Genomic DNA, 15,853 nt, shown 5'->3' with positions numbered 1-15,853 from the left:
TAAATTACAGTTCAAAGTTATTAAACACTCAATAAAAATAGATTGTAACTTCGAAAACATGCTTAAACTTTTAATATCAACTTTTCGTTTCGACTAGTCCCTGAACAAAATCAATTCCTTTTATGAACTAATTCGAATTTTACGATGTTCTTTCGTGATTTTAATTTCCACATTTCCCTATTTATTCAACCGATATGAATTTAAGTTAATGTTTTATCGATAGACAAACTTTACTGTTGATCTTTGTACATATAATTTGCTGTTGGGAAGTGAAATTCGACCACCGTGTTAAATTGTGTTTTGGAATAAGGTAGCGAAAGTCGTTCTCTCGCCATCCGCCTCCGTAACCAATCAACCATACTTGTCAGTGATTTGAAAGTCATTTCCTACAAAAGTCCTGACGACAGGAAACCTTTGTGACAATCAGTTCAGATTTGAATATACACGAAATGCGGCCACAGGTAGGATCTTATATTACAACTTTTTTCTTATTTTTGTTATTGATTTTTGTACATATTAATTACATTTTTTATAGTAGAAATTAGTAGCGATGATATATATTATACTCCTCTAATAGAATCATTAATCCTATATTGAAATTTCTCTTTTTTAAGTACAAATTATATATTCGATATTGCAGCTTGTTACAAGTAAGTTTTTGTGTAAGGAGAGGTTGAAGTAATTACGGCATGATACCTATAGTTTATGGTTATCTTATACTAAGTTACTATCTTTATACATAAGTCGCCGTTAACTTGACCTAGGATAAGAGGGTTCATTGCTATTTTCTTTTAATATAAGTGAAAGAAACTTTTTTAATGACCACGAATAAAGGTTACTTATACCGATCCTATGTGATGTCTTGAACTTGCAGTGAGGTGAGAGCTTTTGTTGCATCATACTGTGTGACTTTGAGAAAGAGACCAGAAATTAAAACTGTACCTTTACTTTTTTTTGTTTTTTTTTTTTTTGCATGTGCGCGTAGTGCTTTGCATCATAAAATGGTAGTTTTATTACGCATATATCCTTTCTATTCCATCAACCTGGTAAACCTTTTATTTGAATTCGGCACATTTATATGTATAAAAAAGCAGCATGACCTTTAATGAACCGATGCATACATGATCATATAAATACATAGTAAGAGATACAGTACAAACAAGCAGACAATAAACAATGTGTAACTTTCACAGTTAAACAACTAACAGAGTTTTTTTTTAAATGGTAAGGTCAATAAAATGTTAAAAAATGTCGCTTCATTTCCTCTTCAGTGTACCTATGTTTTAATTATGAAACAATTACCGAATTGCAAGCACTTTCATTCCTCAGAAATAGCTTGCATAAGTTATGTAAAAGTCACTAGTTTTCGATAATTCGAGATTCATACATAAGGTAAAAGCTTAAGATTTTTGTACCACCAGACTGCTTTTTGAGTATAAAATTTGTAAAGAAACGTTAGCAAAGGGACACTTTGCGAATTATGATCTTTTTTGCAAGCTACAGCCCATTGTCGCATTTTCGCGATGTAATTCTGTATTCCCCCATCAAATTTAAAATAATTTTCAATCAAAATTGTACGGAAAAAAGGAAGCATTTTTCTTGTGAAAAGTTTATACTGAGCAGGCTTAGATTTATACTGGGTATAATAATATTGTTGTAATTGTACATGTCAGGTTGGTCTGTCTTATGATCACATATCTCACTACTTGCACATGACACTACTATTATATAACACATGTGTTATAGTAATCGTTAAAAAGTAAAAATCCCTTTTTACCTTGGATACCTTGACGTTTGAACAAATTTTAGCTTTCACTTTGGAATTTCCCACAAATTTCGTAAGAGAAAATTAAATGGCTTTGACAAAAAGTGTTAAAATTTTACATTTTCGCGTCATTCCATTCCTTCGATTCAGACGATTTGTAATTATTTAATCAATGAAGCGGTTATGTTAAATGAAATGAAACAACATAAAAAGGGAAGGTAAATAAAAGTAATCTTAAAAACATTTGATGTATCGGCAACAAAGGCTGGCGAGTAAATATACATGTTTAATGTTAAAATTTATTATTCACAAACATCAAAATTACGTATTGATCCTTCATTTCATGTTAACCAAAATGAACATTTTTCAACATTCTCTATTTATTACAATTATTTCCTTTTTCTATGTTATCAACGTACATGTCAAATGTGTTTGGTTTTATTTGATCATTCATAATAAGCATAAATACAATTTCTTCAAAGCTTTGTTCTATTATTCAAAGCTTTACGACTGCAAAATTAGAAAAAAGAAAAATATAAATGTCAACTACGAGTTTAAAAGGTTAGAACTGATAATGATTTTTGAATTGTAAATAAAAATACAAATGTGTCATATATTATTTAACCGTTAGGGAACGACCATTTAACTTCAAAAGGGGTGGGGGGGGGGGGAGGGGGGGGATGGTTTTTCCTATAAAATATTCTGATTCCAAATTTGATGAAAAAAAAATACTGTGGTCAAACAGATAACAAAAAAAAATATTCTGAATTCAGGATCCAAAAATTTCTGACTCAGAGTAAAAACCCTCTTTTGAAGTTATATGGTTGCTCCCTTATTAGATCATTTCGATGGCCATGATAACTAGTACAATTAGAACGTTTGTATGACATGTACCCTATGACCGTCATCATAATATATAGGACAGACGACTGTCACTCGGGCTGAAAGTCATGTTGCCATTCCGAGAGTAACCTATGTCTCCCCAATATTCTGGTTAAGTTGTTTTATATCGATGCGGAATATAAAATCTTTGGTACAAACATTTGGCTGTTGGGTTGATATTAGAAGTGTGTTGACGCAAGTCCTAATGCGACATTCTTCATTATATAACACTAACACTTTATAGAATCTAAAGTCATTTTTTGTTCGTTTGAAATTGAAATAAGTCGTTTGTCATCTTGATTTATTGTCTGGTTCAAACCACAATAAATACTTTAAGTAACTTTTACCTTCTTTGATCCACATGTTAAATGACTTTTAATTTCATAAGATTTCAATAATTTGCTGTTAAGTTATTTATATGAGTGATTTTTGATCAACTATTTACACCAACGTAAAGCAGGTGTTTGACTTATTAAATGTTTGTTTCCAATCAATTATTTAAATATGGAATAATGTATTTCCTTGTTTAAAATAGACGTTTTAATTAAATATGTCTACTTAACAATTCTATGCATGGGAAGTCAAACATTTCAATGCTTGGTGGAAGTATGTAGACTCAACACTGTAAAACTATGCAGAAACTAATATCAACTTGTTCAAATTTAAAAAAAAGTGTTGTACTGGGTATTTATAAACATTTTATTATCATCATGAAAGAGAATCGCGACAGTCTGAAGTAAATACTCAATCTGCTTCGTCATGAAACAGCACTGAACGACATCACATATTGAGATATCAAAATCGACAGAAAACTAAATGCTAAATAGTGCAAGTCCCATTTATTTTGATATTTGCAACGGATCATGCTGTTTTTTTTGACATGATAAATTTGTGAACCATCATGGATTGTTATGACGTCTTTACACCAAATCCGTCGGATGTGTATTGATTGATTTTTAGTCTAGGAAAAGATGGTATATTTCTAAGTTGACGGCGTTTACTATTTATTCAAAAGCTTAATATTTCAGAAGGTAGAAGACCTGTATGCTTCATACTTTGTACATAGATGCCTTATGTTATGAAGTTTCCGTCTGCCATATATCCATTGTCTTTGACCTCATTTTCATGGTTCAGTAACTACTTGAAAAAATATATTTTGTAATGTTAATTTCTCTCTTACTATGAGTAATAGGATAACTATATTTAGTATGTGCGTACCTTGCAAGCTCCTCATGCCTGTCAGAAAGTTTTCACTTAACCTCGACCTCATTTCATGGATCAGTGAACAAGGTTAAGTTTTCGTGGTCAAGTCCATATCTCAGATACTAAAAGCAATAGGTCTGCTATAGTTAATGTATGGGATGATTGTAAGGTGTACATGTCCAACTTGCAGGTGTCATCTGACCTTGACCTCATTTTCATGGTTCAGTGGTAAAAGTTAAGTTTTTATGTTTTGGTCTGTTTTTCAGTTACCATAAGCAATAAGTCAACTATATTTGATGTATGGAATAATTGTAAGGTGTACATGTCTGTCTGTTCGTTTATACTCCCTAACTACCATTAGTACTCGTAGGTCGGTACTTTTGTGTGTTTGTGCTTCGTACCGATCTTATGAGTCAAACTCTTTGCAACTGATTGTTACAGTTTATTCTTAGGATGCGCTGTTGTATCCCTGTTTCAGATAAGGGGAGGGTTGATCGCTCACAAACATGTGTAGCTTGTTTGTCGCTGTCTGTCATATTTGGTTTTTGTCGAGCATGCGAAATTTATTTCTCGAAAGCGAGACATAGCGATCCTAGATTCCGTCGTCGGCGTCGGGGTCGGCGTCGTCGTCGTCAACAGTTAGGTTCAGTCTGTGGTTAAAGTTTTATTTAGACATCAATAAATTTGTCAAACCTACATGGAATTTTATTAAATTTGGACAGAAGCTTGTTTATGAATACAGTATCCAGAGCAAAATTTTGAAAATATTTAATTTCATTTTCCCGTATTTTACTAATAAATGGACTTAAGTTTTTTCACAGTTAACATTCAGATTTAGTCTGAGGGTAAAGTTGGGTTTTTTTAAACATCAATAAGTTGTTAAACCTACATTGAATTTTATGAAATTTAAACAGAAGCTTGTTTATGACCAAAATAAAGTATCCAGAGCAAATTTTGAAATTTTATTTCAGTTTTCCTTATTATACTGATAAATGGACTTAGTTTAATTGTTCAGTGTATGTTCACTGGTGTTAATATGTCCTTTGATTGAGTTAAGCTATTTCAGTTGATATTTTATAGTGTGTCTTTCTATGTTGTGATGTTACACTATTGTTTCAGAAAAAGGGTGAAGGTTTGGTACCATTAAAACGTTTAAACCCGCTGCATTTGTTTGCACCTGTCCTAAGTCAGGAATCTGATGTTCAGTAGTTGCCGTTTGTTGATGTGGTTCATAAGTGTTTCTCGTTTCTCGTTTTTTATATAGATTAGACCGTTGGTTTTCCCGTTTGAATGGTTTTACACTAGTAATTTTTGGGGCCCTTTATAGCTTACTGTTCGGTGTGAGCCAAGGCTCCGTGTTGAAGACCGTACTTTTACCTATAATGGTTTACTTTTATAAATTTTGACATGGATGGAGAGTTGTCTCATTGGCACTCATACCACATCTTCTTATATCTATTCACAGCTAACATTCAGATTTAGTCTGAGGTTGTAGTTTGTTTCACATCAATTTCTTTGTCAAACCTTTATAGATTTTTCTGAAACTTTGGCAGAAGCTTTTTAATGGTTAAATATAACGTCTGAAGCAAAACTTTGAAATTTTTTTTTCATTTTTAGTATTTTTCTGATAGATGGACTTTGTTTTTTTTACAGTTAACATTTACAGACAGTCTGGGATTAAATTGTTTTGACATGATAAATTTGAAAACCATCATGGATTATTATAAAAAATGTTGGACAGAAGCTAATCTTCAAGTCCAAGAAATAGCATCTAAAGAAAAAGTTTGATGTTTTTTTTTAAATTCTGTATTTTACTGATAAATAAACTCACTTTTTAAGTCAACATTACACTTTACACTGACAACAGCAATCGCAGGCGAGACACAGGGTTCCGTGGAACCCCTTACGATTGTTTATTTCTGTAATTGTTTTTAGCATAAATCAGGCCGTTGGTTGTCTCATTGGCAATCATACCACATTTCCTTACTTTTATATCTAGTTTATCCATTTCATATGTTTACTTTTGGTTGGTAGTATATGTACCAGTAGAATTTACCATTGTTGATGGGGTACATGATTTGAATACATTTGTTTGCATTGTTTGCAATGAATATTCAATTTTCTACTTTTATACCACATAATTCACACTACTTTGACTTATACTAGATAATTCATTGTTTTGGATGAATGGATCCACTCTGGTAAAATCCTCAATTTTCTATCCATATGCTGTCCCCAAGCGCCTGTGTGTCGTACGATGACTTCAACGTCATTTGATTTCTGATGGAAAGTTTTCTCATTGACAATAATACCACATCTTCTTATTTTTATGTTTTATTTTTCATATATTTGTCTTATTAATTTAGGTTGTAAGCAACTATAGGTTAACGTAGACTGTGCTTACAACAATTAGCAAAACTCATACCGCATTGCAAGCTACAAAAGGCCCCGACATGACAAATGTAAAACGATATAAACGAGAAAACTAACGGCCGGATTAATGTGCAAAACAATAAGCGAAAACCAAATACGATATACAGCAATATACGACAACCACATGATCTTGACCTGCGACAGACACACACAGAATGTATATTCCAAACGCTTTCGAACTACTAATAATTCATATCATTAACTTTTAAAAAAAATCATGTGTGTAAAACTTCACACAGATTTGCAAAACACTGAAGCGGATACTCAGTTGAAATTAAACAATTGAAATGGAAGTCTTTATCATATGAGCTTAAAATTTACTAAGATGTTAACATCTGTGTCTATGATCATTTAAAGTTAAATGCAGCTATAGAATGTAATATTTTGTCTGTTATTTACTTATTAAATATTATTATACGTTTTATAGCATGGACCTAAAAGATAATTGATCTGCGTCGGATAGAAATCGACCTTATGCAAATGAATATCTTTTAAATACATCTGTTAACTTATTTCGGGTTGAAAAAAATCTCTATGCAATGTCTGTAACTGTTTGAGTTGATATAAGAACCCTACAAAACAGACCAAAACTCATTTTTTATTTCGTATCTGGACGTTCCAAGATCAATAAAAGTCTTATACATTTACATGTATACGTGCACTTGCATAAGGTCGATTTCTATCCGACGCAGCTCATATAATGCATCTTTTTAAGTAATGACAAATAGTCAAATGCCATCTGAGTGTGGTAATTGCAACTCGTTTTGTTGCATTTACAAGTTCCATCGAAAGACATCAACGGAAAGATAAAACATTGATTCGATAACTGTATTAATCTTTAATTATCATCATCAGATATAGTAACAACATTCCCCACCCACGTCCTCTTCCATTGCTTCTCCCTGTCCTTCTTCATCGGAGTCTGCATCAGTTTTTTCTTCTACTTTCACTTTCTTTTTCCTTTCTGATGTAGCATCCTTTTTGTTCTTTCCTTTATTCTTCTAAAACTTTTTTCAGGGGTTCTACAAACTGATCAAACTCCATGTCTTCGTTCAATAAATACATGGACAATGGAAATACAATGTAGAAACCTATCAACAAAACGATATATGTTTAATATTTAAAAAAAAATTAAAAAAAATGATAGGTAGACAAATTCATAAAGATCGACATTACAAAATCCCCATTCAAAATACTAGTTTAAATTGTCATTTTATAAGTCCCGAATTAAAAAAAAATATTGATTATAGCTGTGTCAGATTCGATGGTTTCAGTTAATTCGCTTTTTAGATTAACATTTCTTTAGATACTAGTGTAAGATTTTGGTGTTATGTAAATAATTTGAAACTTGGATACAGGTAATGCTATGTGGTTTGGGCTGTTCTTTTTGGGTCCGTTTTGGTTAGTCATGTAGCTCCTCGTGTGTTCACATATGTACATGTATACATCATTGGCTTTCCACATTTTGGATTGGGGCTTTCCGGATAAAGGACATTTCATAAAGCGCTTCAGACGCACCAAACTTATATGGTGTTATTTTCATTTTAGTAAAGCAACACAATTCACTAGGAACATTACAATACCAACCTTTATTTTGAAATAAGCAGAACATGTAATGGTCCCTGGTTTTACGGGTTAAATTTAAGTATCACTGTTCGTTTTAGTGCATTTTATGGTTGGTCATCAAGGAAGTTCTCTCTGATGGATGGTTCTGATAAAACGATATTATTATTTTATAATTTTAATACAGTTTTAAAATCTCTCTGGGTAGATGTCACAGAAAATAAGGTATTTGAAGAAGAGTGGTGATTGTGGCGATTAAGTCTGACCTGTAGTTAAATACACCTGTGTGGATTTAATGACCACTATCTTTACATTGGAAAAAATGACAATTAAAGAGGATTACCCAGTTATCATTAGAAAATGTACCCAATCCTCGGATTGTACTAGTGGTCATAAACTGCAGGAACCCAGCGGACATTGAAAAACAGTATTAAACATTTGATCCATGACCAACATTTATTTTCTTTTGGAAACGTACATTTCTACAACGGGTAATTACACCCTAGTATCAATTTATCAGCCCTCATAAAAACCACGACACGTTAGCACATACTTACAACTTCTCGTCCAATCAAATTGCTTATATTTGCCTTCTAATTTTCATAGTACATACTTTTCCTGTGTACTAAGTAACTACGCATGAATGACCACAAGGGTAAGATTTCATTGTATCGTAATCAAGATATTTAAAACAAAAATTGCCACTGGCTATTTTGAAATAAAATGCTGTGTTCCAAATTAAAGACATTAAATTAAATAGTTTGTAATTAGTTTTCACATTGATTTTTAAATATCCTGCTATTAAAATCTTTGGATCTAAAAAATGTTTTTGACAATTGCAAATTTTATCATTAAAATAAAGGGTAATACATATGGTTCTTTATACCTTGATTAGAGTACAACGATATCTTAAAATTATGATAATGTATCATCCATGCAATTACTTTGTACACAGAAAAGTGTGTACTATGAAAACTTGTGAAGGAAAATTAAAGCAACTTGGTAATAATTTTTTAAACTTTCTTAAGGAAAGTGATCTATTTCGTCATGAATTGATTGATTTATTGATTATTGGTTGCTTAATGTCCAGTGGCAAATATTTCCTACATGTTCAGGACGATGTCATGAATTGAAAAACTGTGATTATGTCTGAAGAGAATGTGCCACCTATATATATATATATATATATATATATAAACATATTCTGATAAATCTTTTAGTTTTTACTTTGAACTAATAAAAAAAACCACACAAAACCTATAATCTCTGATCTATTTGTAGTTGCTTTTTAATGCCTATCTGCTAGACTATATCTTTGGGGACAAACTATCTATATGTTTCAAATTTATTATAGCTTTAGTTTTACTGTGAAATTAAAAAATGTTTTCAAAACATGTAAAGCTTCCACTGCAATTTCATTATTACCTGCTTTTGGTCAATTCATTTTGTCATCTTACCTAAGAAGAACATGTATAGTAAAACACCGCTTTATATCAGTATACATACTTACACCAGCAGCTACCATCTTTTCATTCTGGAGTGAAGGGCCTTTTGAAATCACATATTTTACAATGATACTGGTGAGTAGATTTACAAAATTCGTTAATGAGCTCCGTTTTACAAACACCTGTGATACAAGTAGTCAGCCAAAATAAACTATCAATAGACCAATTAAAAGATTACTCAAGTTGTAAATATGTGCTAAATTGGATAGTCTATGGAAAAGTATATACTATGAAATTAAGAGCTTGGGGCAAGCCCCTCGCTCTAAATTTCATAGTATATACCTTTCCATAGACTAACCTAGACTTAGGTACGATTTAATTAGCCTCCATTAAAATCATGACGACATAAATTGTGTATTTATTTGCCCATAAAACAGCTCATCGACGAAAAATTCTATAGAAATCAATTTGACTTTCACCCATGTAAAGAAATGTTTATAATAAAGACAGAAATAATTGTAGTTTTTTTTCTGGTAGTTATAAACATGAAACGTTGCTGGTGAACGGAATTTATACTGAACATTCGTTAAATGTAATAGTTCAACGCTGGAAGTCAGGAAATTTCTCAGAAAGGTAAATCTTTTCAATTAATGATTCAAACTTTGACATTTGGAAGATTTTTACTTGTATTATTTCTATACAAGTTAATTTACAGTTTCCAATATAGGGAAAGTGAGAAAAAAATATTGTTTTCAAGGGTACATTTGTGTTTTCTGATGCTTTTTGGATAAAAACAGACATTGTAAGGTTATTCTATATTAATGTGTTTGAATGTTATGTTATTATTGTCCTTTTAAAGTATTACAAGTTTGTAAATACTAGAGGGTAACATTAAAAAAACTGTTGCCCTTTCAGCTACGTCACCGGTTAGAGAATAGGCCCTCGTATTAACATAAAATTGAGAATGGAAATGGGGAATATGTCAAAGAGACAACAACCCGACCAAAGAGCATACAACAGCCGAAGGCCACCAATATACAAAACTGGTATTTTAACATGATCTGGTAAAAATGGTGAAAACTCTGGCAAGAAAAAGAGATTCAAATGATTTTGGGTGAAAAATGAGAACGATTTGTTTATCAAAACTCCAATGATTGACGTTTTTTGCTTTTATTGTATTAAAAAGAGAGAAGGTGGCGAGTTGGTCCCGTTATAAAGTTTTTTTTCAAGTGACCGAAAAACATCGATAAAATATACCTTGAAATTAAAATCCTCTTTGTCTAAATTGTTTCGAACTGAAAATATCAAAATATATAGTGTTGATGTAATCTTTTATCAATCTGCGCAATGCATATACAAATGTATGTATGGCCAGACTTTTTTTTATCTGTTTAACGAGAAAATTTGTAAAAAATTAGGGTCGAGGGGATGAAATAAAAAAAAAATAAAAGTGCAAAGTTGGTCCAGTCGACACTAAAAATAAAAATAAAACCATTATAAGTGACTTTTTTTTTTTTTTAAGAATTTATCAAAATACAAGAACAATGAATTGAAAACAGACCAGTATATTAACCTTCTATTAATATGAACATAAAAAATATCTTTTGATTCTGTATGTCCTCTAATTTAGATCCATGCATATGCACCAGGCAAATATATCAACCTCCCTGCATATACACTATATATATGTATATTACCAGTCAGGAACCTCTTTGTGTATGTTACATGTTTATACTGTATATACAATTCAATTAAAAAAACTACTCTGTTATCATGTTCATGAAATTAATTATTTTTCATTAAAAAGATATATTCATTTAACCGTTAAGCTTGTAAATAATATAATTATTTTATATTAGTGTATTAAAATTAGAATATGTACAATCATAAAGAACATTACGTGCGTTCCATTTCCGTAAGACACATAATCAAATTGTTATTCACAATCAGATGATTTATAATTAATGAATTATGTATAGAAATTGTTTACTACAGTAATAACTTGATTACAAATACAATATATAACCAGTCATGATCCCTATTGTCTTACTGATGTAAAGCTATTACTTTCGTTCGATATTAACACCATCTTGAAATTATTACGTTAACAATTATCGGTTCTGATTGGTTACCGTATGATGTGGGTAAAATTCGATTGGCTAGAATGAGATATAGAATTTGGAACATGTCCCGGACAGCAGAAGATATTAAATTACAGTATGGCCATTCAAGACCCGATCAACAATTATTGCTTCATGAATACGTAATTTATGATAATTCGTACCTTTTTAGAAAGGTTAAACTTGTAAATGTTTAGATCTTACGACACTTTATTGATAAAAAAATATCTAACAGTTAAGATTGTTTCAAATTAAGTATAATAAAGAATAATATGCTTGCCATTGTGACATCTATTTATCATAAACAAAAAAGGAGGAGAAAGGGAATATCCATCGTCTCAACTGCCTAAAAATTCTAAACCGTGATGTAAAATGTGAGTAACAAATAATGGCAATGGGTAAAAAAGGTCGTTACCGACACTCAATTTGTACGTATGTAGACGGAAAAGGCAAAGACCATAACAACCCATGTACTACTGGCTACGGATAGTCAGTCATATAAATGGTATGAAGCGACACTCACCTTAACATATGAAGGGGTAACTAGTACTTTTAAAAATTGTTGCAGCTAACATTTTGCATTTAAGAAATCCACATTACAGTTGAATTGAACCATGTGAAATGAGTCTGTTGAAACTAATGTAGGTATGGTTTGAAGCAATGAAACCTATTTTACTAAGCAATTTGATTTAAGCATAACAGTCGGCACCACTGTTGAAAGACTGATTGTTATTTGCTTAACGTCCAGTGGCAAATATTTCATATTTATTCATGACGAGAACAAATACACCATGGGTTTTGCTCGTTATTGAAGATAGATTCTTTCGTGGTTAGTTGTCTCATTGGTAATCATACCACATCTCCTTATTTTTATAACAATATATCCAGAAGTTAGGTTGTGCAACGTAGGTCGACTGGGAATATACGGAATAGAGTTGATTTGAAACAGGGCACCACCGACGGAACCATCAAGAGTGCAGAAGGTCGTTGGTACTCCCCGACTACTCCGGGGGCCTCCTCCACAAATAAAACCTGACCGCCATGATATAGCCAAGAGTGCTTAAAGTGGTGTAAAACACCAACAATTAATCAATCAGTATATTACGAGATTGCTGCCTCGTATAAATGTTCATCATAAAGGGTAGTGTGTTCCTCCTGTATGACATACCACAGTCCTAACAGTATAGTCAGCTAGTCTCCTACTCAAGGCTAATGTTCTAATAACTGTATAGAGACATGGCTGGTTAACAACGTTATATCATTTATATTATATTTAAATTATCTACTTGAAAGAGACTGTGTAAAACGTGTGATGGATGCAGACCATTTGATGTCTTTGTCAGTTCATGTATTTATATTTGTTCACAATAGAGAACCATTATAAGATAATTATATAATAACGACTTTCATATTTGTCTCGTAAATCATTGAAAACATACCAGGTTTATAATGATTAGCAAATACAAATTATTAAAGATATGAATTTGTACTAAACGTGCTATTTGATATCAAAAATTAAAAATTACTTCAATACGGTAGTTTTACATTTTAAAAACAACGAAAAAAGTATAGATTTCTCAGTTATACTTATAACTAGAAGGAGATGTTATTATATGTCATCAAGGCACCAACCGAAAAATAAAAAAATGCAAAGATATCCAGAGGTCAACAAAAAAGTCTTAAAAAAAAAAAAAAAAAAAAATTACAAGGAGATACAGGAGGTGCATTCAATAATCATCCTTCAAAACCATTCCAAAGAAAAGAAAAACGAAATGACCAGCAAAAGCTACAAGTCACTACATAGAAAACTTAATGATTAAGCAACTTAAACACCTCAAACAATCTCTATTCCATTTCATGTAACTATAAAAACGCTTCTGATGCTATTAGACTCAAGCTAGCAGCCACTCGCTAGCAGCCACTCCGCTAGCAGCCAGTTTTCAGATATGTCTTTAAACCCAAAAGTTGCATAAGACTCAAATGTCTTTTTTATACTATATATAACGTTTTTTAATTTAACAATCGAAGACACCATGCCTGAGTTTAAGGGGTGGATCCAGGATTTTTGAAGGGGAGGGGGGGGGGGGGCTAATTGCCAAAAACATATACATATACCGCTGATAGGAGGATTTCAAAAAAATGTAGAACGATTTTATATGCCGAAAAAAAGAAGATATTTTTCCGTTTAAAGGGGAGGGTGTCGTACACCCACCACGCTTTATCTGAATCCTCCACTGAATTTTACATTTTCATTTTTTGTTCAGAATTAAAAGACATTTGTATATTTTATTAGCACACCGCGCTGCACGTTGAAAGGGTGAGAAATAAATTTTTAAAAAATATAGTGGAGAAATAAGGAATTTCTTTTTTAAAACACAATGTGAAGCAGCATTTTTCTTTAACAATTTAACCCTAAAAAGCACGGAAATGTGGAATAAAGTTTTTGTTATAAATCTTTAAAAAATATGATTTACCTCCCTTTAAAAATTATTACTTTAGAATAATTGAAATATTAAGTTTTCTTTGATGCGTAAAACAACAAATACTTGTATCATAAGGTGTCAAGCATTTATCTATTTACAATTAATGATCATGTAACAAACAATTGCAGAAATTATATATAATTAAGCTATTTTCAGTTTCATTTCATCCCCATTTCATGTGATTCATTATGATTATTCATGAACTTCGAACAACATTGGAGGGGCAGGGGGACGGTGTAGACGACTGTGCGAGGGCTGTATAGCGAGTGAAGGCCGTTAAAAACTCCCATCATCAATGTTGCACGGTAAGAAATTTTTACAACGATAAAAATTAAAATACAATAACAGCAAACCAAGAATAGCTGAGATATTCAATACAAATGTTACAAAAAAAAAATATAAATATATCCCATTAAGCTTTAACATTAACAAATATGATGAAAAAAAAGGAAGGGACTACTATACTAGTCAACAAAAGAAACGATACAAGGCAATGTATTTTCCATATATCATCAAATTAAATACACTGTATCAAGGTAAATAACTGCCTTATTCGTCTAATTTTTACAGAGTGTTATTTTTCTCATCAAAACCAAAGCAAAAACGCGAAAAAAAAATTCTAAAATTTTTGTTATTTCAAAAATCGTATTTTCACCCAAAAATTCAAAAATCGGTGTTAGAACTTTAAACTTTTAAACTTAAACATGGTCTGCTTAAAATTTTGAATGCCTTTGCAGATATTTGAATACTTAATTATCATCTTCGAAATTAAGTGCCGACTTTTCTGCAAAATAAATTTGACCCCTGTGTTCAATAACTCGGTATTTTGTAACTTTCTAATTTGGTCATATTCTTTTAATCATATGCATTTGCTTTGTAAATGAATGTTTTTCATAGGATAATTTAAAAGATTTTCCTATTTATTATATTTTATGATAAATTTAAGTTCAAACTTGTGTATCGTTTCTTTTGTTGACTAGTATATTTATTTTTAATTCGGTTGGGGAATTTTAACTAGTTAGAACTGATAATAAGTAATGGAATGAATAAGCTAACCAAGACGAAGTGGTAACTGAACATAACCTATCATGTCGAAAACAGGATGAAATGAATATTCTACCCAAAATAAAGAATTGTAATGAACGAAATCGAAAGTAAATTTTCGACGGCTTTGCCGGCCCCCAAAAATGAGCCTGCATAGAAACCGGTAAACATGAATGACTATTGTGAAGCTAACCGGCGATAACAGTCGGCCGCTTACTATTCACTAGGGCAACCTGCAATAATATTCATGAGATGACCTGGGTTCGATGAAGTGTTGTAAGAAAATATCAATTATAAGGATAAAATAATGTTTGCTGAGTATATTTGATATTGCTACAAATAACAATAAATTCTTAACTCAACGGGTGTCTTCTTCGATGTCTGCGTTTACTTAATCAATTATTAAAAGGGAACGCTTACGTAAACCGATAGTTTACAAATATTTTTCGGTAAATTATAAAAAATGCCAATTGAAACATCAATGGATAGCCTTTTATATTTAAACATTAAGCTGAACCAAAAATACAATCTACAGATGCTTCTTAGTAAAGACACATTCCATATAAGATTTCAAAATGGTTCTTATTAAATTCTCTTACATGCCGACGTGATTTTTTACTGGTTTTAAATCACTTTTAGAATTATACAGTTCTCATATTATATACAATTGTTTTCAACCATATTTAACAGTTCAGACTAAAGATAAAACCAATTACCCCCACCTTATACTGACAAAGTCGTACGGGTTTAGGGCATATGCACCATGATACAGTTAGCGGTAACATCTGGTACCATGACCAACGTGGATAATCTATAGGTTTGTACAGCCGGCAATAGTTCAGTTGGACAATGTGCATCAGAATATCAGGACCCCTCCCCCCCCCCCCCCCAAAAAAAAAAAAACAAAAAACAAAA

At 31.6% G+C, this 15,853-nt stretch overlaps 1 protein-coding gene across 2 annotated transcripts in view; it reads left to right on the top strand.

The window, feature by feature from the left end:
- The first annotated feature begins 387 nt into the window (after nucleotides 1-387).
- The window catches only part of LOC127737475 (uncharacterized), a 46,206-nt gene continuing 30,740 nt past the window's right edge, over nucleotides 388-15,853 (top strand). Inside the window, exon 1 of one of the 2 annotated variants that reach the window (XM_052248188.1) lies at nucleotides 388-461. In XM_052248188.1, coding sequence (XP_052104148.1) covers nucleotides 450-461 — 12 coding nt within the window. In that variant the 5' untranslated portion in view covers nucleotides 388-449. Of the gene's footprint in view, nucleotides 462-9,836; nucleotides 9,925-15,853 lie in introns of those variants that run through there. The other variant, XM_052248189.1, reaches the window with a different exon arrangement.

This window comes from Mytilus californianus, unplaced genomic scaffold, assembly GCF_021869535.1.
Source record: "Mytilus californianus isolate M0D057914Y unplaced genomic scaffold, xbMytCali1.0.p SCAF_4, whole genome shotgun sequence".
Taxonomy (NCBI): domain Eukaryota; kingdom Metazoa; phylum Mollusca; class Bivalvia; order Mytilida; family Mytilidae; genus Mytilus; species Mytilus californianus.
The sequence above is the reverse complement of the archived record's forward strand: the minus strand, read 5'-3'. Positions and strand labels throughout refer to the sequence as shown.